This window comes from Podarcis bocagei, assembly GCF_964188305.1.
Source record: "Podarcis bocagei genome assembly, chromosome: 4".
Classification (NCBI taxonomy): Eukaryota; Metazoa; Chordata; class Lepidosauria; order Squamata; family Lacertidae; genus Podarcis; species Podarcis bocagei.
The window spans coordinates 7,638,394-7,664,403 of NC_138128.1; the positions used below are offsets into that span (position 1 = coordinate 7,638,394).

Consider the following 26,010-nt stretch of genomic DNA (forward strand, 5'->3'; position numbering starts at 1 on the left):
AGAATACTGATTTGTGGTATTAAGGCCCTTGGGAGACCTGTTTGGCAGGAATGGAAATGACTACTCACAGCATAACCAAAGCTACATGCAAATTGTAGGGGAAAATCTATGGCTTCTATCAGCTTTTGGAGCCTTTCATCTTCAAGAGCAAACCGGTGCCCAAAGGCCACAGCACTTATCATGTTGGAAACTGAAGTAGCGATGAGCAAGGAGGGGTCAAGTGGTTGTCCTGCAAAATAAAGTTATACTAATGTTAGCTCAGCTGGTCCAGTTCATACTGAGAGTGGGAGTTCATGGTGGCCAAGAGAGACTGCTGGGATCTCCATTAGGAACCAAGAAAAGCATATCACATTCCTTTCTAAAATGGACAGAGGTAGGACACAAATATATCTCCATATGCCAGCTCAGCACCATCACTTAGCATCACATACCCTTTGAACGTGCAAAAGCCTCCACGAGCTGATGGGCCTCCTCTGCTACTTGGTGCTCTATGCCTTTCTTTTCCCGCCACAGCTTCCGCAGAGTAACTACAACAAAGCGTCTCTGTTGCCTCCAGGTGTGACCATTTGATAATGTAATACCTTTGGAAAATCAGTGAGAAATAACAACAATAATATCTCAGGTTAAAGTCGCTTCGGGTTAAATCTTTTCAGGTTGCCTCCCACGGTGACCCAGAAGTAATGGAACAGGTTACTTCAGGATTTTGCCGCTCACACATGTGCAGATGCTCAGAATGATGTCACATGCATCCGCACTTTACAGTATCAGCAAAAAGTGAGATTTCTCGACAGCTCTACCGTTTTGATTTTTGAAGAGAAAACTGGTATCTGATACAGTGTGATGTCGACAAGTTTAGATCTTTCCATGGAAGGCCGTCACGATCAAAATTCACTTCTCATTGGGAGACAAATGGATGGCAGGTGTTGTAGAAGGATAAAGGACTTAACTTGCTTCTGGCCACCCTGACCTGGGGGGTCAGTTTCTCAGCCAGAGCAACAGACCACACCAGATCATATCATGAGTCTACTGAAAGCCCTGCTGTACAGTGTCAACATTTAGCTTTTTGTAAGCAAGCATTGGTGTGTGTGTTTCTTTGTGGCTGATTAGCTGCTCTCCCTGTGCAAAGGTCAGAGGGGGCCTAGCGGCGCGCGCAGTTAGATCCATCTTTTAGATTTAGGGGGGCTAGTCTCAAACATTTGTTGGGGGAGACCTAGGTTTTTATTGTGGGGGGAGTTATTTGTCCTGTCTTCACGCTTTTTATGATGGAGGACCACTATAGCCACCCCCCAACGACACGTTCTCAAGATGGAGGGGGGGAACAGCTGCAGTCGCCTGCGGTTCCTGTGCAATGCTTGTCATCTTGCCAAAGGTTGCAGGCAGCTTTACCTGCAGCAATTGCATGTTGATTGCCCTCTTAAAAGACAAAGTCCAGCAACTGGAGGAACGTGTAGCTACGCTCCAAAGAATTAGAGAACTGGAGCTCTTCTTGGAAGCAACAGAGCACACCGTCTCCACGAAGGAGGAGACAGGGGACTCCCCTGAGAAGGAGGCTAGGTCACCAACACAGGAGCCAGATATATGGAGAAACATGACTCAGAGAAGTAGGAGGCCCAGGGTTCGCTCTGATTGTTTAGAAATACACAATCGCTTTGAGGTCCTCTCCCCTAGCATGGAAGATGAAGAGCAGACTCCATTTGAGGATATCTCCCTCATAACAGTCGATCAGGTATATGAAGACGAGCAGCAAAGTCAGTCCTCAGGGAATGTGCAGGCGACCTTGGAACGGACAGCTCACGGAAGAACCCCAACCAAACCTGAGAGGAGGCGTGTAGTGGTGATAGGGGATTCCCTACTGAGGGGAACAGAAGCAGTGATCTGTGGGCCTGACAAGATGTCTCAGGAAGTGTGCTGTCTCCCCGGGGCTAAGATTCAAGATGTAACTGAACGACTGCAAGGAAGCATAAAACCCACTGACAAATACCCCTTCCTCTTGGTTCATGTGGGAACCAAGGACACTGCAAGCAATAGCCCCCAGAAGATCAAAAGAGACTACGAGGCTCTGGGCAGGAAATTGAAGCAATTAAATGCACAAATTGTCATCTCATCTGTCCTCCCAGTTGAACGACACGGCCCAGGGAGAGAGGGAAAAATAGTGGAAGTGAACAGCTGGCTTCGCAAATGGTGTAAACAGGAACGGTTTGGATTCTTAGATCACGGACTGCAGTTTCTTGAAGATGGACTTCTGGCAAGCGATGGGCTGCACCTCACAACGGTTGGGAGAAATGTTTTTGCCAAAAATCTCAGAAACCTCATCAGGAGGGCTTTAAACTGACTAATGTGAGGGAGGGAGACAGTGCTCCTGAAGGTAGGAGCCTATCAATTGATGAAGATGATCATCCAAATGTCATAGACCAAATGGAGCAAACAGCACGCAGACCTAGTGGTGGGAGGAAAAAATCCTTAAATAAGAGACACGGGGGAATGATTAATGGACTTCAATGTCTGTACACTAATGCGCAAAGCATGGGAAATAAACAAGATGAGCTTGAGCTCTTGGTACAGCAAACTAAATATGACATAATAGGCATCACTGAAACCTGGTGGGATAACTCCCACGATTGGAATGTAATAATGGGGGGATACAATCTATTTCAGTGAAACAGACCAGACAAGAAAGGAGGAGGAGTGGCGTTATATGTCAGGGATGTGTATACCTGTGAAGAGATCCAAGATTTAGAACCTCAAAGCCAAAGTGAGAGCATTTGGGTCAAAATTAAGGGAGAGAAGAATAACAGTGACCTCAATGTGGGAGTTTACTATAGATCCCCAAGCCAAACGGAGGACATAGATGATGCCTTCCTGGAACAGATGGCCAAGCATGCAAAAAGAAGGGAGATAGTAGTAATGGGGGACTTCAATTACCCGGATATTTGTTGGATGTCAAACTCAGCCAAGAGCATAAGGTCAAACAGATTCCTCACTGGCCTTGCAGACAACTTCATTGTCCAGAAAGTGGGAGAAGCAACAAGAGGAACAGCCATTTTAGATCTGGTCCTAACCAATGTTGATGACCTGGTTAGTGGGGTAGAAGTGGAAGGATCATTAGGCGCGAGTGACCATGCTCTTCTGAAGTTTACTATACAGCGGAAAGGAGCAGCCAAGCATACTAGGACTCAATTTCTTGACTTTAAGAAAGCCGACTTCATAAAACTTAGGGAAGTGCTGGGTGAGATCCCATGGACAGTAATACTAAAAGGAAAGGGAGTTCATGATGGCTGGGAGTTTGTTAAGAGGGAGATAGTAAAAGCACAACTTCAGGCAATACCAATGAGACAGAAACATGGAAGGTGCCTAAAGAAGCCAGGGTTTCTATCTAAACAAGTTTTAACTGAGTTAAGATTAAAAGAGGATGTGTACAAAAAATAGAAAAGGGGGGAAACCACCAAAGAGGAATTCAAACAAATAGCTAGCACGTGTAGACACAAAGTCAGAAAAGCTAAAGCACAGAATGAACTCAGGCTTGCTAGAGAGGTTAAAAGCAACAAAAAAGGCTTTTATGGGTATTTTCGTAGCAAAAGAAGAACAAAGAAACAGTGGGGTCACTCAGAGGAGAAGATGGTGAAATACAAACAAGGGACACAGAAAGGGCTGGGAGGGTCCACTCCCTTCTGTGTGAGACAAGATATAATAATAATAATAATAATAATAATAATAATAATAATAATAATAATAATAAATTTTATTTATATCCCGCCCTCCCCAGCCGAAGCCGGGCTCAGGGCAGCTAACAACAATAAAACAGTACAACAGTACAACACAACACTCTAAAATCATTCATTATAAAATTAATTCAAAGCAAACCACTGGCAACCATTGGGCCAGAGCTCCATGAAGATTGCTGAAAGAGGGAGTCAGGCTGTGCCCTGGCCAAAGGCCTGGTGGAACAGCTCTGTCTTGCAGGCCCTGCGGAAAGATGTCAAGTCCCGCAGGGCCCTAGTCTCTTGTGACAGAGCGTTCCACCAGATCGGAGCCATGGCCGAAAAAGCCCTGGCTCTAGTTGAGGCCAGCCTAACTTCTCTGTGGCCTGGGACCTTCAAGATGTTTTTATTTGAAGACCGTAAGTTTCTCTGTGGGGCATACCAGGAGAGGCGGTCCCGTAGGTACGAGGGTCCTAGGCCATATAGGGCTTTAAAGGTTAAAACCAGCACCTTAAACCTAATCCTGTACCCCACCGGGAGCCAGTGCAGCTGGTATAGCAATGGGTGAATGTGATCTCGCAGCGAGGACCCCGTAAGGAGTCTCGCTGCAGCATTCTGCACCCGCTGGAGTTTCTGGGTCAGTCTCAAGGGCAGCCCCACGTAGAGAGAGTTACAATAATCCAGTCTGGAAGTGACCGTCATGTGGATCACAGTGGCTAGGTCAGGGCGAAAGAGGTAAGGAGCCAACTGCTTAGCTTGGCGGAGATGGAAAAATGCCACCTTTGTTATAGCTGCAATCTGCGCCTCCATGGAAAGGGAGGTGTCGAAGATTACACCCAAACTCTTCACCTACGGTGCTGGCACTAACTGCACCCCCGCAAGAGATGGGAGTTGCTCCCCCAATCCCATATCGTTCTGTCCCAGCCACAGGATCTCTGTCTTCGAAGGATTTAGCTTCAACTGGCTTACACGTAACCATCCAACCACGGCTTCCAAACATCTAGTCAGTGTGTCTGGGGTCGTGTCAGGATGGCCATCCATCAACAGATAGAGTTGGGTGTCATCGGCATACTGATGGCAACCCAGCCCAAAACTCTGGACAAGCTAGGAGAGGGGGCACATAAAGATGTTGAAAAGCATCGGGGAGAGTATCGCACCCTGAGGTACTCCACACACCAAGGAGTGGCGCGCTGACAATTCCCCCCCAAGCACCACCCTCTGTCCCCGACCAGAGAGAAATGAGCGCAGCCATTGAAGGACTGTGCCCTGGATCCCCACGTCGGCAAGGCGGTGGTCCAGAAGTTCGTGATTGACCATGTCAAAAGTTGCTGACAGATCTAGAAGAATCAGCAGCCCTGACACACCTCGATCCAGCTGTCTACGAAGATCATCTGTTAGGGCAACCAGAGCCGTCTCGGTCCCATGACCAGTGCGGAAGCCGGACTGGAATGGATCCAGAGCCGATGTTTCATCCAGAAAACCACCAAGCTGTTCAGCAACCACTCTCAATCACCTTACCCAGGAATGGAAGATTCAAAATTGGGCAGTAATTGGTTAGATATAAGGGAATCTAATGATGTTTTCTTTAAGAGCGGGCGCACCACTGCCTCCTTCAGTTCCCCTGGGAATGTCCTGGTGCCAAGGGACAAATTGATGATCTCCCCTAGGAGGGCCCGCAGCTCATCTGGACACGCTCTAATCAGCCAAGACGGGCAAGGGTCGAGAGGACAGGTGGTGGGCTTTCCAGCTCGGAGGAGTCTGTCCACATCGGCTGGGGATATCCAGTCGAAGTGGTCCAATACTGGACCCGAGGACAGTTGAGGGGCCTCCAGTTCCTTTATTGTATCCAAATTGGCAGGGAGGCCATGGCGGAGCAACAAGACCTTTCAAATTCCTTGCAAAAAGCTCGCAAATGCCTCTCAGCTGTGTGTCAAATTGTTATTTAAATTTGGCTGTCCCTCAAGGGACGTTAAAGACCTAATTATACTAAATAATTGCGCCAGGCGAGAAGCAATGGAGGCCGAGAAGTAAGACTTCTTAGCAGCCTTCACCGGCATCTCATAGGTTTTCATAAAAGCCCTATAAGATGTTCTTGAGGCTCCATCACGGGCACCCCGCCATACTCACTCTAGCCGTCTGAGGTCCCGCTTCATTTTCCGGAGCTCCTCGGTAAACCAGGGAGCCCGGTTTCTACAGGGTCGCAGAGGGCACTTAGGTGCGATCTCATCGATGGCTGCTAGGAGCTGGATATTCCAGCCCTCAACAAGCTCAGTCAATGAGTCGCCAGGGGGAGCAAGGTCCCGCAAGGCTTGGTCGAATCTATCAGGGTCCATCAGCCTCTGCAGGCGAGCCCAAATCGGCTCGCCACCTAAGCAGAGTGGGGCTGGAAAGTCAATCCTGGCTTTCAGAGCATAGTGATCAGACCATGGCACCTTCATCAAAGGAGACATGATCACATCTATACCTACGCCCAAGATCAAATCCAGCGTGTGGCCTGCTTGATGTGTGGGGCCCGAAACAAACTGGGAGAGCCCTAGTGTCGCCATGGAAGACACCAGGTCCAGAGCCTGTGAGGAGGGAGTGGGATCAGCATGGATGCTGAAGTCCCTCAATACCAATAGGTTAGGGAACTCCAATGTCCAGCCGGCCACCGCCTCCAGTAGGCCTGACAGGGTGGCTGCTGGTGCACTAGGTGGCCGGTACACCAGACATACAGCCAAGATCTCCTCGGAGCCTCACACTAGGCCAACACATTCAGTGCCGGGGATCAATGGCGATGGTAGAGCCCTGAAAGGACAATCTTCCCGGATTAATAATGCCACCCCTCCCCCCCAGCCCACAGTCTGTGACTGGTGGAGGAAGGAGAAACCCGGGGGCGCCATCTCTCGTAAGGTAATTGTTTCCCCTTTGTGCACCCAGGTCTCCATCACACAAGCCAGGTCGACCCCCTGCGAGGTAAAGAAATATCATAGGGTGGCGGTTTTGTTGCCTATAGACCTGGCATTGCACAGCACCAGTGACGGAAGTGAGTAATTCTTACTAACCCTACCCTCGTCCCTCGGGATGAGGCGCAGATTGGAAGGGGTATGAGCATATCCATATCTCGATCCCCTTCGCCCATAAGATCTACCTTTGAGACAGGGCTTGGCATTTCTTTCTCTCTTTTACTTTTTTGTTTGTTTGTTTAGTTAGTGTTGCTGAAAAGTTTCAATAAAAAAGTAAAGAAAACCAAACAAACCCAATTCAGCCAATTTTTCGACACTGTTTTTTTGACACTGTGTGGTGTCAACCAGTTACTACTTCTACTGGTCCAGCTAGACAGGTTTGGGATTTTTACTGAGGGTGAATTCTGCACCATATTCTTGACAAGATGTAATGCATCAATGGTGGATATATTCTGCTTTGTTAATTCTTCTGCAATGGTGCCTGAACACTACTGCATTATTTCTGTCTGCGGAAACTATCTACATTGCAACGAAAGTGGGACAAAATTAAGTTTGTGCATTTGTAGTTTTCAGCAGAAAGTTAAAGGATGTGACAGAATGGAAATGAAACTATATGATCACCTCAAAATCTTTGCAGGCATAAATAGTATTGACAATGGAGTTGGATATAACCACCTTGAAATGTTTTCTGGAGGAGCACTTAGCACCAGTAATAAACTGTGGAGTTAGTGATGGGAATTATTGGGCAGGCCAGCCCCACAGTAATTCACATTGTGTCTTTCAGAGTGAATGTCCCTGTTCTTTGGAACTGCATTCAGAATATGACTCTCTATTTTCAAAAAAAAAAAAGGAAGACATTTTCCCCCTAACAAGCTTTCCCAGTCGTGTACAAAGGTCACTTCAATAGGTGTATACCTTTTATTGTTTTAACCCATTTTTAGTTGTTGATTTTTGTACTGTTTTAAAATCTTTTATAACAAATAATAATAATATTTTTTTATTTATATCCCACCCTTCCCAGTTCAGAAAACTGGGCTCAGGGCGGCTAACAACAAATTTAAAACACTTAATTGATGCAGCCAAAACCAGTATAAAATACAATATAAAACGTGAATAACAATAAATTCAGAATTCAAAAATCAATTTAGGGGGGCAATCCAGCCAATAAACATTAGATGATCACCAAGGCTAGCTGGCTAAATTAGTCCTATTTGGGCCAGAGAGGAGACCAGGGGAGAATTAGCTGTGGGATCCCAGAGCGGGTAATCTTCATAAAAAGGGGAGGGGAGGGGAGTAAGGCGAATAAAAGATCAGGCTAAGTTCAAATTGAAAGCCAGGCGGAATAGCTCTGTCTTACAGGCCCTGCGGAAGGAAGTTAAATCCTGCAGGGCCCTGGTCTCATGGAACAGAGCATTCCACCAGGTCAGAGCCATCACTGAGAAGGCCCTGGCCCTGGTGGAGGATAATCTGACTTACTTAGGGCAAGGGACCTCTAAACTATGATTATTCATAGTTTAAACTGCTTTTATATCTCTGTAAGTTGCCTTGAGGCATACATGCAAAACGCAATTCATAATTTATAATGATGATAGTAACTATGTGATTGCAAAGTTCACATGTTATATTTACCACATGAGTCCATGCCCAAAACATGTTGGAAGAGCTTGTTGAGAGAAGCAGTGTGTTGTGTTTCTTAGAGATGTCATAATCAATCACATCTTCACACATACTGAAGCCAGGTTTTCATGCACCCAAATGAACGTGTCATTTGATAGCATGAGGACTAGCCACTCTGAATGACCTCAGCCCCTAGGTCCTAGCTCCTAGGTAATGCATTTCCCATTGTGTGCAGCAGTAATAGAGAACCTTTGTTCTGTTTTTCTGGACAGCCCTTAAATGTTTTATCTTCAGAAAATACCAGAAGAAATTATTATTCTTCACTACTTACCCTTCCCTTTTATCAGAGTCCTAAGGAAAGGAGTCTCTGGTCGCTCATCTAATTCCTCAGAGTGGTCAATGAGCGCTTCTTTCACTGCTTGGAATCCAGACAGTACTACAATGGGTAGATGTCCTAACCATATGGTGTAAATATTTCCATGTTGCTTTCCCAGCTACCATTTGGGTCAAAAGAGAAGAGAGGAATGATGTGTTCAAAAAATGCAGTTGGATATTTCAACTTAATACGAGAACGTCATCCTCCCTCACCTCTGCAGTTTCTCACTATGTGCAGTTCTCTTGCTATCATCTTTTCCCCTCTTCCTCCTCCTCCCCTTCCTTCCTTCCTTCCTTCCTTCCTTCCTTCCTTCCTTCCTTCCCTCCCTCCCTCCTTCCTTCCTTCCTTCCTTCCTTCCTCCCTCCCTCCCTCCCTCCCATAATTCCAACCCATTTGTTTTACTCCCTCCTAGCCATGTTGCCTCTGCCTAGGATCAGAGCAGCAGAGACACTTCATAGTAACCAGCCCTCCTGCGACAGACAAGAAGATGCACAAGTCATTGCCAGAAAATGATCTTGCCACAATCTTTGTGTGTGCAGGGATGTGGAACCTGTAGCCCACCAGATGCTTTTGAACTAGCACTCCCACCATCCCTGACTATTGGCCACGGTGGTTGGGGCAGATGGGCATTGTAGTCCAAAACATCTGGAGGCTACCAGGTTGGCATAGGCTGGGCTAGAGTCCTGGGTCAGGTTTCAGACCCATGGTGGGTTACAGCAGGAGCATCACCACCATGCAAATATATGGCAAGGAATTCAGATGATACATATCTGGGCTAGAGAATATTACCAATTCCAATGTTTTAAAAGTTAATATGTTCATATCCAATGGTTGAGTAATTTTGTATTTTTTGAAGAGTTTTTGCTGAAAAAAAGGCTCAGAATTGTATTTAAGAAACAAGCAAATAAACTAAACTATGGTCTGACAAAGAGTTAATGCTTGCGGAGGAGGCAATGGAAAGGTGCCTGTTCTGTTTGTCTCTTGTCTTCTCTAGTTACACGTGAGCTGCTGCCGAGAAAGGCTAATGTGCTCCTGCTTCATTGCCAGTTGAACTTGTTGCCCTTCCGTCTGTTGGAAGGGGAGAAGTACACAGCATTCTAGGCCAGGGATGTCCAACAGGTAGTTCGTGATCTACTAGAAGATCGTGCTGTGTCTGTGGTAGATCTTGGGGGGCCCCTGAACCCTCCTGAAAGCTCAATAACTTTGGCTCCCTAAAAAAGCTCAACAAATTTAGTAGATCACTGCCAGTTTTTTTATAGTGGGAGCAGATCTCAGTCTCTTGAAAGTTGGACATACCTGTTCTAGGCCATGTTGCAACATGCAATAGAACAAAAGGAAGACAAGATCAAGAACATACTGTAATAAGCTGTTTTATTAATTCAGCTTCTTGTGTTACACAATGTGTTTTGGAGATGTGCCTTTCAACCAGCAGCTATGAACGACACACATTAAAACTAGTATAAAGGGGCAAGATTCTGATTAATACTGAAAAGCACAAAACCATACAAAGTAGGATAATGGCAGCATGGGTAGCTATGTGAAATCAGGGGAAAACACAAGGCAACATAAAACGTTGTATTTTCTATGGGTCAACTTGTAAGTGGTAGCAAGACTTCATTTCCAAGTGAAATTAGTTTCACGGCTTTCTAAATGACTCTCTGAAGCTGATTTCACAGCCCTGCCGTTGTAATCTTGGAGAGAGTATTACCTGGAGATTAGCACTTACTGTAAGATTGCCATACATCAGGAAAATTCCTGACATGTCCTGACAGGAATCAGCAAAATGTCAGGAACACTGAGATGTATGGCAACCCAATGGAAAAAGCTCAACAATTTCCTAAAAAATGGCAACCCTAGTTTACCGCAGAGATCCTTTAAAAAGATTTTGGTATTTTAGTTTATAATTTGTTTTTTATAAGTGCTTCTGGTTTGAGTGAAAAAGATTGAATAGGGCATGGAGGTTAGTGCCTGTTGAGAGGCTGCTGTGAATGAATGCTGTGGTCTGTCTTTTTTCTGTAATAATATTTTATTCTTTTTTCATATAGAAAGTTACATTTCTTAACCTTGGTAACCTCAAGGTAAGATTACTTGCAATGTGTTATACATAGGGTTGCCTCTGAAGACAGTTCGGAAACTTCAGCTAGTGCAGAATTCAGTGGCCAGGTTGCTCACTGGAACAAGAGCATATTACATCGCTCCTGGTCCGGCTGCACCAGCTACCAATTAGTTTCTGGACCCAATTCAAAGTGCTGGTTTTGACCTAGAAAGCCTTAAATGGCTCAAAACCACAATACCTCAAGGACCACCTCTTTCGATATAATCTTACCCGGACCTGAAATCATCTTCTGAGGCCCTTCCTTGTGTTCCTCCTCCATAAGAGGGCCAGAGGGTGGCTACACAAGAATGGACCTGCTCTGCAGTGACTCCCCATCTGTGGAATGCTCTCACCAGGGAAGTTCACCTGGCAAAACCTTCCTTTTAAACTAGGCCTTTGGTTGATTTCATTGACATCCTATGCCCTTTTAAAATCTGATTTTTTTCTGTGGGGGCTTATTATTGGGTGGTTAATAATAATAATAATAATGTTCCAATTGACAAAACAATTGGAATATAGAAATTTTCCATATAGAAAGTTACATTTGTTACTCAACAATTATACAGTGGTACCTCGGGTTACATGCACTTCAGGTTACATACGCTTCAGGTTACAGACTCTGCTAACCTAGAAATAGTACCTCGGGTTAAGAACTTTGCTTCAGGATGTGAACAGAAATCATGCTCTGGCGGCGCGGCAGCAGCAGTAGGCCCCATTAGCTAAAGTGGTGCTTCAGGTTAAGAACAGTTTCAGGGTAAGAACGGACAGGTTAAGAGGCTAATGATGGGAGTAAATTAGCCTCCCGAGTTTTCCCAGGGGATAGGAAAATGCTGCCTCATCCGCAGTTGCCAATAAATCACCCCCGAGTTCGAAAGAAGGGGGGTGGGGGCGCAGGGGGAGGAGTTTTTGGATCTCCTGGACGCTACTTCTGATTGTGATCCTAGTTGCATTGCTCAAGATAAGTAATTGGAGAAGAGTAAATGCACATGTTTCAAGCGAAGGAAAGGGTGTACTGATTGCTAATTAAATCGACCACTGAGAAGCTGAGTGACGGGTTGGACTGAACAGAAGACTACATCAAAGAATCACAACTATGTCGGTATGTTGAAACGGATCGGAAAGGGGGGGCAACTTTTCACTTTTTCAATATGATTTACCTAACAACCCCTCCCCAAGAAGAACCGCCACATGACTGACAGCAAGTAAGATGGGAAAATAAACTGTGTGGAAATGAAATTATCAACTAAAGGCTCTGTTTCGTGGAAGATCTGGAAAGGTAACAAACGGCTTTTGGATGACGCAGTTCTAATTGGGAACCGCCATGATGAGACTGACTTTGTTGCAAGATTTACAGTCAAAGGGGGAGGGAGCCACTGTTCTGTTATCATATCTGAATTCTACGTTTGATTTGGCAAGAACTCTCCTGGAAAGGCTGATTTATGGAGCAACTGGTCTGCGAAAGTTAATGAGCAGACGCTTAGACTGTATTTTATGGGAACTGCTGAAATGGCGCCTGCCGTTTGAATAGGACTTTTGGATCTGCGTGAAAATCCACACAGGACTATAATAATGTTTGCTTCAACTCGCTTGTGGAGATAACTCAGAGGTTATTAAGAAGAAAAATGATAACAGCAAGAAGATTGGAAGACGGGATTTGTAAAGGATAACAACAAAGAGATGGAAAGATGGGACTTGTGAACATCAAAGCAGCAGAAATATGAGATGATTGGACCCTTTCTGAACTCAAAGCATGGGTACCCCCAACGAAAAATTTAAATTCCGCTAAATATTTGGAGTTTATTATGTATTGGTATAATTTGGAATTAATGTGATATGATTGGTTTGTTAACTGGAAATTTAATAAAAATTCTTAAAAAAAAAAAAAAGAACGGACCTCCGGAACAAATTAAGTACTTAACCCAAGGTACCACTATATTCCAATTCAACAAAACAAGTGATTTCCCACTCACCCAATATCAATGTTTATAACTCGAATTACATACTATTGCATTTTAAAGTTCCATCTTATCTAATTTGATCCTCTCTAACATGTTTCTTAATATATTCTGCTGTTTTCTTACAGTTTAAACCCCACTGTGGTCTTTGCATATGGGAAATAACTTTTTATATAGACTGGAAAGGTTTTCTAATCTTCTTTAAAAGATTCTAAATTTGTATCTTTTATCAATTTTTGCCATCTCTGCATATTCCAAGATTTTCATAAAGCATTCTTCCTTTGAGGGTGTTCTCTCCTCCTTCCTCAGTTTAACAGTATAAAATAAATATTTTTGATCTGTAGGTTTTAATGCGTATTTTCAACTTTTATATGTTTTTGTGCTTTGCAATATTAATAATAATACTATTTACATTATTACTATTATTTGTCTTGCTTACAGCTTCTGACAACGGAGGCTTATGGCATTTACCATTTTAACCCATTCTATTGTTGAAGCTGAAATATCACAATTGTTGGGGGAAAGAGATAAAAGAATTGTTGGCATCAGACTGAGTTATTACTAAGCAATAAGTACCTGAATGAGAGTATTTTCATCCATCTTGAATCCAAACCTCCATATGGCTCCAATGAGAGGAAGCTGGAGAAGTCCTGGAGGATAATGCCTGCTTGACCAGAGCTGTTTCAGGTAGTGCAGAATCAGAAGAGGCACCAGCAGAGCAATCAAAAGTGCCCATACCTCCATCCTTCTCTTGCTGTCTCTTTCTCCTTAAATTTTTCTCCCAAGAAACTGTGATCTACTTCCAGTACCCCAAGAGTCATCTGGTATTTAATATGGGTATCTTTCCCTCTTATGGAATTGCTACTCCTTGTAACCTGTGCCTTGGGAAGGTACCAATCTGATGTAGGCGTCAAAGCCTTCAGAAAGAACTCTGAGTTCAAGCTCTTATTTATCCAGCAATGAGGGCCAGGATAGTAAATGCATTACAATTGCCAAAGCCAACAAACTTCTACCTGCAGTTGAATCGAACCACAGTGCAGTACAATTGCTACTTCCACAGAGCACTTGCTAGTTGCAATTCATCAGGGGTGCCAACTTGAATAAAATATGAGAAAGGGGGCAAGTGAGCCCCACCTCACATAATCAATCACATAATGTGGCTCACGTCCTCCATTAGAATGGCAATTGCCATGAACTTTGGCGGAGCCAGGCCCCTTCACATATTTTATAGGGGCACTGAAGGGACCTCAGCCCCTAGTTCTTCGCTCCTATGTAACCCATTTCCTCTTGAGTGGAACAATAATAGAGAACCTTTGTTCTGGACAGCCCTTTAAATGTTTTCTCATAGTCATGAGGAAAGGAGTCTGTGGTCGCTCGTCTAATTCTTCAGATGGCAAGGCAGCACACCCCCAGAGATGCCTCCTGTTGGCATTCCACTGCCCAAGGCAGCTGTCACAGCCTGCCTTGTGGGTGGACCGGCCCTCTGCTTCATAGCTGGTTATGATAAGAAACCCACACACACTCTCCTCTGTCTATCGCAGTAGCTGCTGGTGCTAGATTTCAGGATCTGTGAGTTGGCATAATAACCCAATACTGGCATGAAGAGAGGGATCCAACGGAAACTCTGGCAGCAGATATTCAAAATGTGTGCTACATATTTCACTGCCTAATGGTCACCACCATATAATAGTTGAGCTCCTTTTTTCAAATCATTCCCAAAGCATTCACCACATAATGGTCACAGTAAGCGTGCATGAGAATGCCTTGCCCCAATTCAGACTACCTATTATCCTTCCTGTACCTGTTCACACAAATTCTGTGCATCCTAATCACACCAAAAACAGTTAGTAACAAGTAATAAGCAATATAAACATAATTATGTTTCTTCATACACACTGTTTCCTCGATTAATGGTCATGCTTTGGTTTTTCACCAATAATCGTCGCACCCCCCCCTTTTTTGAAAAGAATAATTGGCATAAAAATGTGACAATTATGGTGAAATATGGTACTTAACACTAAACATATTTAACCATTCATTTGTCATCATGATAAGCATTGTTCAAAGAGGGAAGGATGAAAATATATTTTGGCCTTTCTAGTATGTGAAGATGGATGAGACAGGAATTTGAAGTCATACTCTAGTTTAAGAGCATTTTGTTTAGGATTTTCTGTTTTTTCAGTCCACATTTGAATGTCAGATGAACATCAATCCAAAATAATTTATGTACAGAAGGAATGCTCCAAAGCAAGACCCCTTAGCACACTTCAGTTTCCAGTCCTTTAAGCTCACATTTCCTAGCCATTTCTATAGATGCTTACGGATGGATGTCAACCCACTTTAGCAACTAAATTGACTTTGAGAAATATTTGGGGGGAACTCAATGCCATTTTCAACTGAGATTCAGGAAAAAAGATGCTGGTTTCCAGGCAAGAGATTAGTATTCACTTATAACAGGGAATGTAATGATTCCTTGGATGAGCAGTATTCAGCTTCAAAGCAGATACTTACTTTCTCCATCTGAAGCAGATAGAAATCAATGAGATCTTGTGGATCATGCACAGACTGATTCTCCTTATGCTTCTCTATCTCCTCCTTTGCAAATGAAAGCACCATCTCTGAGCAGGACAAGGCCTTCTTGTGGGGCCCTGGGAGATGTTTCATGAGCCATGGGAGCATTTCACAAAGCTAAAGGAAAGATAGCAGAAATGCTGCCATTACCATGAGGAAGCTTGGTCACACCGTTTGTGCTTTGGATTAGCACTTTAAAAAACATGATCTGCACTATTCTTCAGGGCTAGCATATTAGTTTCTCATTACGAAGAAGAAAGGTGTCCATCGCTTTTCTGGAATCTCACAATGATTGGATTCTCTGAATTATCCCTAGCTGAAAATGTGAAAGAAAACTATGGCTCAAAATATTTTCCCAGCTCCCAGGCATCATTCCAAAACTGGGCACAATCAGAGGACCCCTCCTGGAACAAGTTAGTGGCCTTTTATGGTAGGTGGGTGTGGGGGGAATTCAAGTAAGTTCACATTTAAAAGCAATTCACTATAGGCACCATCATCATTGCCACTGCTAAGTCAGTAGAGAGTAGACACATTTAGTTTTCCATGATGGCAACAAAAGTATGTAATTCCCTTAGTGAAAAGATTATTTTGCCCACCTCTGTCCCCTTTGGTGGGCTCTAGATGACCTGTTCTGAAGGTCATTGTTCCATTTTTATCCCATCGTTCCTCCAAAGAGTCTTCTGTGGTGGACAAAGTCTTCTTACTCATGCTTTTTATTTTATTTTATCTCAATGATAATCATAAGAAATTGAGCAGGCGTAGAAATAGTAAGTGGCCCTTATCTCAGATCAATCTAAACCTGATGTCACTTCTTCAACCCTCTATCCTCTATCATAATGGATTCCAAAATATTGATTTGTGTTATTAAGGCCCTGATTTGTGGTATTCAGGGGGACCTGTTTGGCTTAGGAGAAATGAAAACAACTACTCACGATATGCCAAAAGCTACTTAATTTTTTAATGACAAAATCCATGGCTTCCATCAGCTTCTGGAACCGTTCATCTTCAAGAGCAAACCAGTGCCCAAAAGCCACAGGACATATCACATTGGAGACTGAATTAGCGATGGGCATGGAGGGGTCAAGTGGCTGTCCTGCAAAATAAAGTTATACTAATGTTAACTCAGCTGCTCCTGTTCATACTGAGAGTGGGAGTTCATGGTGGTCAAGAGAAATGGCTGGGATCTCCATTAGGAACCAAGAAAAACATATCACATTCTTTTCTAAAATGGACAGAGGTAGTACACAAATATATCTTCATACGCCAGTTCAGCACCATCACCCCTCATCACATACCCTTTGAGCGTGCAAACGTTCCAGAAGCTGATGGGCCTCCTCTGCTATTTGGTGCTCCATGCCTTTCTTCCCCAGCCCCAGCTTCCGCATAGTAACTACACCAAACTGTCTTTGTTGCCTCCAGGTGTGACCATTTGAAAATAAAATACCTACGAAAAATCAGTGAGAAATAATGACTTACAGGAATCAATGTGAAAAGTTGCCATCTCAGAACAAACCCTGTTTATTGAAGTTCATGCCTTTGCATGTAAGAGCTGCTTAGTCTCTCTAAAGCAGAGAATTACAAGATAATGCAGAAAGGATTCTGGGTATAATTTGGAGGGAATTTAGAGGAAAAACCTATCAAGCTTCTGGTGACCCTATTGGGAAAAGAATGGAAGTGGTAGAAATGGAAGTTCTTTTCTTTTTCTCTTGCTAAATTTCCCTACAGGAAATGGAATTGCAAGATATAAACACGGGTGTAAAATAATGAATATACAACAAGTAAATAACTATGGATTTTTTTAAATAAATGACTACAGTGGAGAGTTTCCTGTTTAAATAAAAATGAAGGATTTATTGTTTTCAAATATGGAGGAAAGGTTGGAATTTTTTTGTGGGGGGGGGGCAGAGAGATAAAGTCATCATCCTGGATTGGAAGAGGACTATTCTTGACTCATACTGGAATGAACATTTAGAATATTTTGAATACACACATGAAGTTGATATCTGGCCACTGAAAGACCCTGTGTGAGAGGCAGGGTGGGAGACAGGGGGAAGAAAGGGAAGCACCCAGATGAGAGCTGGGAGCCACTCCCTTCTGTGTGAGACAAGAGTTAAGACGTATCTTTGAGAGAGGGCTTGGCATTTCTCTCTCTCTCTCTTTTCCTTTCTTTGTTTTTATTTTGGTTATTTATTTGTTTGTTTTAGTCAGTATGCTGAAAAGTTTCAGCAAACAAACCCAATTCAGCCAATTTTCCCCACACCGTTTTTAAGGATAGAATGTGTAATGTCAACCAGTTACTAGTTCTACTGGTTCCACCAGGCAGGATTTTTATTGAGGGTCAATTCTGTGCCATATTCTTGACAAGAATATTCTGCTTTGTTAGTTCTTCTGTAATGCTTCCTGAACACTCCCACATTACTGCTGTCTGGGGAAACTATATCTATTGCAAAAGTGCGACAAAAAGAAGTCTGTGCATATGTAGTTTTCAGTAGAAAGTTAAAGGATGTGATAGAATGGAAATGAAACTCTATAACCACCTCAAAATCTTTGCAGGCATAAATATTATTGAAAATGGACTTGGATGTAACCACCTTGAAATTATTATGAGCACAAATCATGATGAATGTGTAATCAAAAAGTTTTCTGGAGGAGCCTTTGCTACTTGAGTCTGTGCCCAAAAGATGTTGGAAGAGCTTGCCGAGAGAAGCAGTCTTTTGTGCTTCTTAGAGATGTCATAATCAACCAAATCTCCACATGTGCTGAAGCCAGGTTTTCATACACCCCAACTAATGTGTCATATGATGGCATGAGGACTAGCCACACTTAATTAAAAAAGATATCCAGCGGGAAAATCCGGCTGGGAAAGGAGCCAGTGCTTTATCTCTCATTAACATTCTGCACTTGCTCCTCAGGCTTCCTGCCATGCCTTCTTGCTCTTTGAAGTCACACAGAATAATTGGTGCTGATATTATTCTTTTAATCCCTGGCAATTGAGCTGTAACGTATGTCTATGATTACATCATAATCATAAAGGTTTCTACACGCTTCTGCTGATGAGGAATAGACATCCTGATCCACTTGGGGGATTCTGAACCTATTGTGATTCATTCACACGAGTGACAGAAACAGCAAGTCCTGCAACAAAATTTGGGATCTTTGGGGCTTATTTATGTAAGATCATACTCACAGTACACTCATTGGAATTAATGAAACTAAATTAGTCATGTCAGGCAATTTCATCATGTCTACTCTTAAGTGGGATAATGCTCTCTATAATCCTCCCACATGTACTTAAGGACTTGTACATGGTGCAATATTAGTTAGCTGTTACTATATGCTGTACACAAACACCTACGTGCCTCTTTTCTACTCCCCTCAGTTTCTTTGCTCTGGCCTCCCATTAGTTTACAAATTCTGCTCCCCTGTTGATTTCAAGCCAGTGAGAGTTACTCTTGAAACCCATCATCACAATAAATGTAATTACCAATTACCGTATATTGTCTCCCTGCTTATTTAAATTATGCAGAATTCATCATGCGAAAGGCTGGGCTGGATGAATCCCAAGCCGGAATTAAGCTTGCGGGAAGAAATATCAACAACCTCAGATATAGAGATAACACAACCTTGATGGCAGAAAGTGAGGAGGAATTAAAGAACCTTTCAATGAGGGTGAAAGAGGAGAGGGCAAAATATGGTCTGAAGCTCAACATCAAAAAAACGAAGATCATGGCCACTGGGCCCATCACCTCCTGGCAAATAGGAGGAGAAGAAATGGAGGCAGTGAGAGATTTTACTTTCTTGGGCTCCATGATCACTGCAGATGGTGACAGCAGTCACGAAATTAAAAGACTCCTGCTTCTTGGGAGAAAAGCAATGACAAACCTAGACAGCCTCTTAAAAAGCAAAGACATCACCTTGCCAACAAAGGCAGTATACTTAAAGCTATGGTTTTCCCAGTAGTGATGTATAGAAGTGAGAGCTGGACCATAAAGAAGGCTGATGGCCGAAGAATTGATGCTTTTGAATTATGGTGCTGGAGGAGGCTCTTGAGAGTCCCATGGACTGCAAGAAGATAAAACCGATCCATTCTTAAAGAAATCAGCCCTGAGTGCTCACTGGAAGGACAGATCGTGAAGCTGAGGCTCCAATACTTTGGCCACCTCATTAGAAGAGAAGACTCCCTGGAAAAGGAGGGCACAAGGAGAAGGGGCGACAGAGGACGAGATGGTTGGACAGTGTTCTCGAAGCTACCAGCATGAGTTTGACCAAACTGCGGGAGGCAATGGAAGACTGGAGTGCCTGGCGTGCTCTGGTCCATGGGGTCACGAAGAGTTGGACACAACTAAATGACTAAACAACAACAAGAAGAAGAAGATAACTCTTATTAGAATAATTAGAATATTAGAAGAAGCAAGGCCTGCTCACAGGTGCCAGGCCACAGCAACTCTTTTCAGTAGGTCTTGCCCCCATGAGGCAGTTGTGGAGGGTGAACATCCCCTTCTTTCCACAGCTGTTTAGCTCTCCTCCTTCCACAGGTCCTTTCCATGCTATCTAAAACTCCACTGATGCACCCTTGTCTGCTCCTCCCTCTTCATCCCTCTTCTGGTCCTGGAAGACACCGGTAGAGGGGAGCTTGTTGCAGCAGAAGGGGAGACACCCTGGCTCCTTCACTAGCCTGGCTCATCTCTGCCTCTTGGCCTCTCCTATCTCCTACTTCTGCCTCTGCTTCTGCTTCTGGACTTTTCTGCCACACACTGTCCCTGTCTGATCACCAATCCCTGGGCTCACATTCTTCATCCCTTGGAAATTCCCCAGGTCGTACCTCCCACCATTCCTTGGTGTTCAGCCAGTGCATGCCATCATGCCTCAAAACCCTCAATGATCCCTGGCATATGGACTTGTGGCCATAACATATGTGCTTGACTCATGGTTCATTATGTTCCAATGAGAAACAGGTAAAGGTAAAGGTACCCCTGCCCATACGGGCCAGTCGGTCTGGGGTTGCGTGCTCATCTCGCTTAAGAGGCCGGGAGCCAGTGCTGTCCAGAGACACTTCTGGGTCACGTGGCCAGCATGACGAAGCTACTCTGGCGAGCCAGCACCAGCACAGCACACGGAAACGCCGTTACCTTCCCGCCAGTGGCGTAGCGTGGGGGGTGCAGGGGGGGCCGGCCGCACCGGGCGCAACATCTGGGGGTTAGGGTTAGGGGGTGCAAATCCACGGGTTAGGGAGCGCATATTACTTGCCTTGCCCCGGGTGCTGACAACCCACGCTACGCTACTGATTCCCGCTATAAAGCGGTACCTATTTATCTACTTGCACTTAGGGGTGCTTTCGAACTGCTAGGTGGGCAGGAGCTGGGACCGAACGACGGGAGCTCACCCCGCCGCGGGGATTCGAACCGCCAACCATACGATCGGCAAGTCCTAGGCACTGAGGTTTTACCCACAGCGCCACCTGCGTCCCAATGAGAAACAGAGATTGTACTAATTACGACTATGGTTACTACTTCATTGTGGGGCGGGACATCCGCTTTTGAAAGATATTTTGATTATTATTATTGCACCTCCTCCATTTTGGCCTTGCATCTTATAGATCAGATTCTACTGTAATTTGTCATGTTGATTTGGTAGTGTGGGCCAGCTACAGGCCTTCTTGAATGGCACAGGTCTTCTTAATCCTTGTAAATCTGATTCTTGGGATGGATTGTGGGTGGAAAGTGCCTCTGACTCTATCAGTGGAGAAGGACAAGGACAGTGCTTCTTAGAAACCGACTTAGAGCAGAAATATTAGTACTGTAGTCACTCTCTGAAAGCAATGTATGATCCGAATTGCCTACATGCTGTGCTTACCCCAGTGGGTCTCTACATTTGGTTCTAGGTCATGGCATTCCCCCGGGTCCCAGTGAATTGTAGAGTTGGAAGGGACCCTGAGGGCCATCTAGTCCAACTCCCTCCAATGCTGGAATCTCAGCTAAAGACATCCATGACACATGGCCATCCAACTTCTGCTTAAATACTTCCAAGGAGGAGAGTCCACAATCTCCCAAGGGAGACCATTCCACCGTCAAAAAGCTCTTACTGTCAGTCAGTTTTTCCATATGTTTATTTCTGAATCTTCTTTTTTGTAACATGAAGCCATTGATTTGAGTCCTACCCTCCAGAGCAGGGCTGGATCAATACATATCACAGAAGCAATTCAGTTAAACACATTGTATTTTTTAAATTATTGTTCAGTTTTACAATTAACATTCACATTCAAATAAAAGTCATAATCATAAACGTATACGATTCTCTGAATCCTTGGACTTCCCTGAGCTGAGATTCCATGGATTCCATTCAACTGCATCATATAATGTTCTCCAGTTTTTCCTAAAATTCCATTCTTACCATAGTTCTTGTTACATTACAAGTGTTGTTACATTGCTGCCAATGTTTTTAATTGTGTACAGTGTTCTCCAAGGGAACTTACAAATTTTCCCCATTCCTTATTAAAGTTATTCTTCTTGGTTTCTAATCTTTCCGGTCATTTTTGCCATTTTGGCATAGTCCATCATTTTTCTCAACCATTCCTCTCTGGTAAGGATTTTATCTTGTTTCCTTCTCAGAACCAAAAATATTGGCACTGCTGTCGTAGCATACATAGTCGTTTCTGCTCCTTTCATATTTCTGCACCTTAGATTCCTAGTAAAAACGCTTCTGGGTTTTTTCACAAAGGTTATTTTAAATATTTTTTTCAACTCATTATATATCATTTCCCAAAATGCTTTTGTTATCTTGCAGGTCACCATGTATGGTGAAGGGTGCCTTCTTTATCTTTACATATCCAACAAATATTTGTAGCTGTTCTATACATTTTTGCTAATTTAGTAGGTGTTAGATACCACGATACATCATTCTCACAAAGTTTTCCATGCACAGCATGCTGTGAATTTTAAATCTTCCCTCCATAACTTTTCCCAAGATGAGAATGGTATATTATGCCCAATATCTCTTGTCTATTGTATAGTCACTGATTTAATGTATTCGTCTTTAGCATACCATTCTAGCAACAGTTTATACATTTTGGAAAGTAACTTCACATTCATTTTTATTACTGATATCCTTCCCCACTTAAATGCATTGTAAACTTCATACAGGGAAGTTCCTTTGGCGAAAAATGGGACTCCACTGCGCCATCTGGTGTCATAGTGTTATAATGCATAGAAAGAGCTTTATCTTTACAAATGTAGCCTAGTCCCAGGAGAAAACTATTGCTTCCCTTAATCTGGACACTATATATCTGCTGATGCAGCCTAAAACAGCATTAGCTTTTTTGTAATTGCATCACACTGTTGACTCATATTAAGCTTGTTGTCCAGAGAAGACCTCAAGTGAAGGAGACAGTGTTGTTGCAGAGAGTTTCAGAAAAGCAAACTGTTTTACACCTTTATATTTTTTTCCAGCCCCAAAATTGTGAAACAGGAGACATGACAATGTCTTGCCAGCTTTCTGTACATGATAACGTGTTCAGGAGGAAGTTGCTTTGCAAATGTGCTTTGCAAACTGCAAGCAGCAAGTTTCATTCAGCCCAGGGCAAATGAATTTGCTCCATATCTTCACCGTTCCCTGGTCAAGAATCCAAGGAGTTTTCTTGGAACACCTCCAACCTTGAAATTTCTATCCCAGACATTGAACAGGTAGTAATCACCAGTGATACGAGCTGAAAGAATAACATTAAATGATCCACTTTTGCTGGAACACTTAACCAGATTGTGGACTCTTGTTCATTGAAGGCTTTCAGCAGAGATTGTTTGAGGAAGAAATGGGAATTTGCCTTCAATTATTATACTACTACCATTATACTACTACTAGTATGCTTTGGTTGGCATTCCCTGCATTACAGAGGGATGGCTTGGGCAACCCTCGGGGTCTCTTTCTGCTCTGCAGTTGTTGTTTTATTGTAGGGTGACAAGCAGAAGAAAGAAATTTGTCTGGATAAAAATCCAGTGTAAAAACAGTTGTGTGAGGTTTTTTGGAAGCATCAAAGTGGTGGAGGGAGGGGGGTAGGTTTCTGAGCCCAGAAACTTGTTTAGAAAAGCTCATAAGATGCCCTAAGCAAGCAGTCAGAACTCCCCATCCCCGGGAGACATTTGAACTGTAACCGTGTATGTGCAAACAGAAGGGGAAACGACAGGCCACCAGAGTTCCGGAGTACTGACTCAGAAACTGAATAGCTAGAGGAGGCCAACAACCTACCTCTTGAAAGACTGACTCCCGTGATTAAAGAGCAGCAGTTACAGCTCTCCTTGCGAAAAGCACTGAGACACCACTTAGTGTGCTTTGGCATGCAGTTTTTTGACTTCCCAGTCTTCAAGAGCAGGGAATGTTTGGCTTACTAACAAAAGGCTTATCAAGTGAAGGTGTTGCAAGTGAGAATTCACAGGTGTAAAGTGGAAACAAGCCACATATTCAGAATTTTGAATTGGAAAATATCACCAATGAAAGTCCTTGGGGGGGGGGAGTAAACATTTAATGAACTGTAAAAAAAAGAGTAAAATTTAATGAACTAAACTTTGAGACTAAGTCGTGCCAGGAAGTTCAACAGACATGGATCAAGGGGTAAATCTGCAAAAAATATCCTTTACTGTGCTGAGTTGCTGGTTTCTGGGATTGACTTCAAAATCTTCTTGCCATTCTCTATCACCACCTGCTGGCCATGACTGAGCCCATAACCTTTTTAAGCTATTTGTGATTTTAAAAAATGTCTTACACATATAGTTGAAGATAAATCTTTACTTGTCAGGCTGGCAACAGTTAAACAACAAGCATTATTTACATATAAATTCATGAGTGCAATATGTTTCTGACATGACAGCTTATACTCTAAATTCACTCTTCCCTCCCACCCACCCAACTGAATACCTTCAAAATGATAGACTGATTCTGAGCAGGGCATGAGGAAAGATGCAAAGAGTCTTTGCATGCTTAAAATTCCAGGGTCGATTTCTAGCATTTCTGCTTAAAGGGTTGGAGACCAGGATAGAAATATCTGCCCATCCTTATCCTGGAGAAGAGGAGACTGAGAGGAGATATGAGAGCCATCTTCAAATATCTCCAGGGCTGTCACTTGGAAGAGGGAGCAAGCTTGATTTCTCCTGCTCTGAAGGACACAACCTGAACCCGTTGTGTTTGCTGTGATTTTCCATCTTGGTTGTGAAAAAAATTGTTGTTGTTTAGTCGTGTCCTACTATTCATGACCCCATGGACCAGAGCATGCCAGGCACTCCTGTCTTCCACCGCCTCCCGCAGTTTGGTCAGGCTCATGTTTGTAGCTTCGAGAACACTGTCCAACCATCTCGTCCTCTGTCGTCCCCTTCTCCTTGTGCCCTCCATCTTTCCCAACATCAGGGTCTTTTCCAGGGAGTCTTCTCTTCTCATGAGGTGGCCAAAGTATTGGAGCCTCAACTTCACGATCTGTCCTTCCAGTGAGCACTCAGGGCTGATTTCCTAAAGAATGGATAGGTTTCTTCTTCTTGCAGTCCATGGGACTCTCAAGAGTCTCCTCCAGCACCATTATTCAAAAGCATCAATTCTTTGGCGATCAGCCTTCTTTATGGTCCAGCTCTCACTTCCATATATCACTACTGGGAAAAGCATGGCTTTAACTATACAGACCTTTGTTGGCAAAGTGAAAAAAATAGCCCTTCCATTTACACTTCTTCCATTCTTTTTCCAAGAAAAGTTCCAGAGGTTTGATAGCTTTCCTCTCTAAATTCACTCCAAGTTGTGTGCAGACTCCTTTCTCTTTCAACTCTATCTCTTCCAGCTTAGGATGTCTCTTCATCTCTTCATTGGTGGCTTCCTTCCACTCCTCCAACATCACAACACTGCCATTTGGCTGTTTCAGTCCTCTAGTCACCTTTTGTGAAGGACTTCTTCATTACACCATCTGTTGCCTCCACCTCCACCATTTCATCCTTCTGTTCTGGCAATCCTTCATCCATATTGTTCTCCAAAGTCTCTTTGTCCTCTTTAATTCCACTTTCCATTTCTTTCTTCTGTTTTCGTAGCTTTTGGGTGGTTGCTTCCGTACCCATCTCTGCTGTTTCTCCTTGTTAAAATGTTATACACACAAACACACCAATTGCTCAGTGTTCCTCCATCCCTCCATTATTCCTACAGCCACAGTTATCTCAGTTTTCCACCATGTCCATTTACTCAAACTTCTGCCATTGAAGGAAAGGCTAGTGGAAGTCAGGGGAACGTCTGTTTCAAACTTCTCCTCCTTCCATTCCCTAACTGTCATAAAGGATGTGAAGCCTTCAAATATTGCATACCTTGCATGGTCCGCGTTCCAGGTTCCGGGTTCAATGTAGTGATTTAGAAGAGATATTTTATTAACAAGCACACATGTACAGTATCCATCAAAGAAACTTAACATTCTTCAACTGGAGAAGCTGATAGCTTGCTCTGAGGAGTCTACTCATCTTCAAGATACAATAACATACCATGGGGGGTGTTAGAAGGGGGCTGCAGAAGAGGGAGAGAGGAGGAGGTGTGGGAATGTGTGTGTAAGGGAGATTTGAGAAAAGGAAGGGGAGGGGGAGGAGAAAGGGGAGCAAGAGTAAGAATGGGGATGCAAAGGAAAGTTGTCAAAAAGGAGAGAGTAAGGAGGCATTGGGAGAGGGATGAAGATGAAAGCAGGGGCATAAAAGGGCCTGAAGAAAAGGAGGAGATGGGGTGAAGGGGAAAATGGATGCAAAGCAGAGCT

At 43.6% G+C, this 26,010-nt stretch overlaps 1 protein-coding gene across 1 annotated transcript in view; it reads right to left on the reverse strand.

The window, feature by feature from the left end:
* LOC308585146 (cytochrome P450 2J2-like) overlaps positions 1-13,460 on the reverse strand; it is a 32,424-nt gene extending 18,964 nt beyond the window's left edge. The window contains exons 1-4 of the mRNA XM_081190740.1: positions 13,263-13,460; positions 8,592-8,754; positions 432-581; positions 69-229 (exon numbers count right to left, since the gene is read on the reverse strand). Of these exons, the coding sequence (XP_081046866.1) occupies positions 69-229; positions 432-581; positions 8,592-8,754; positions 13,263-13,430 (642 nt within the window). The 5' untranslated portion in view covers positions 13,431-13,460. The remainder of the gene's footprint in view (positions 1-68; positions 230-431; positions 582-8,591; positions 8,755-13,262) is intronic.
* Between the last annotated feature and the right edge of the window lie 12,550 nt (positions 13,461-26,010).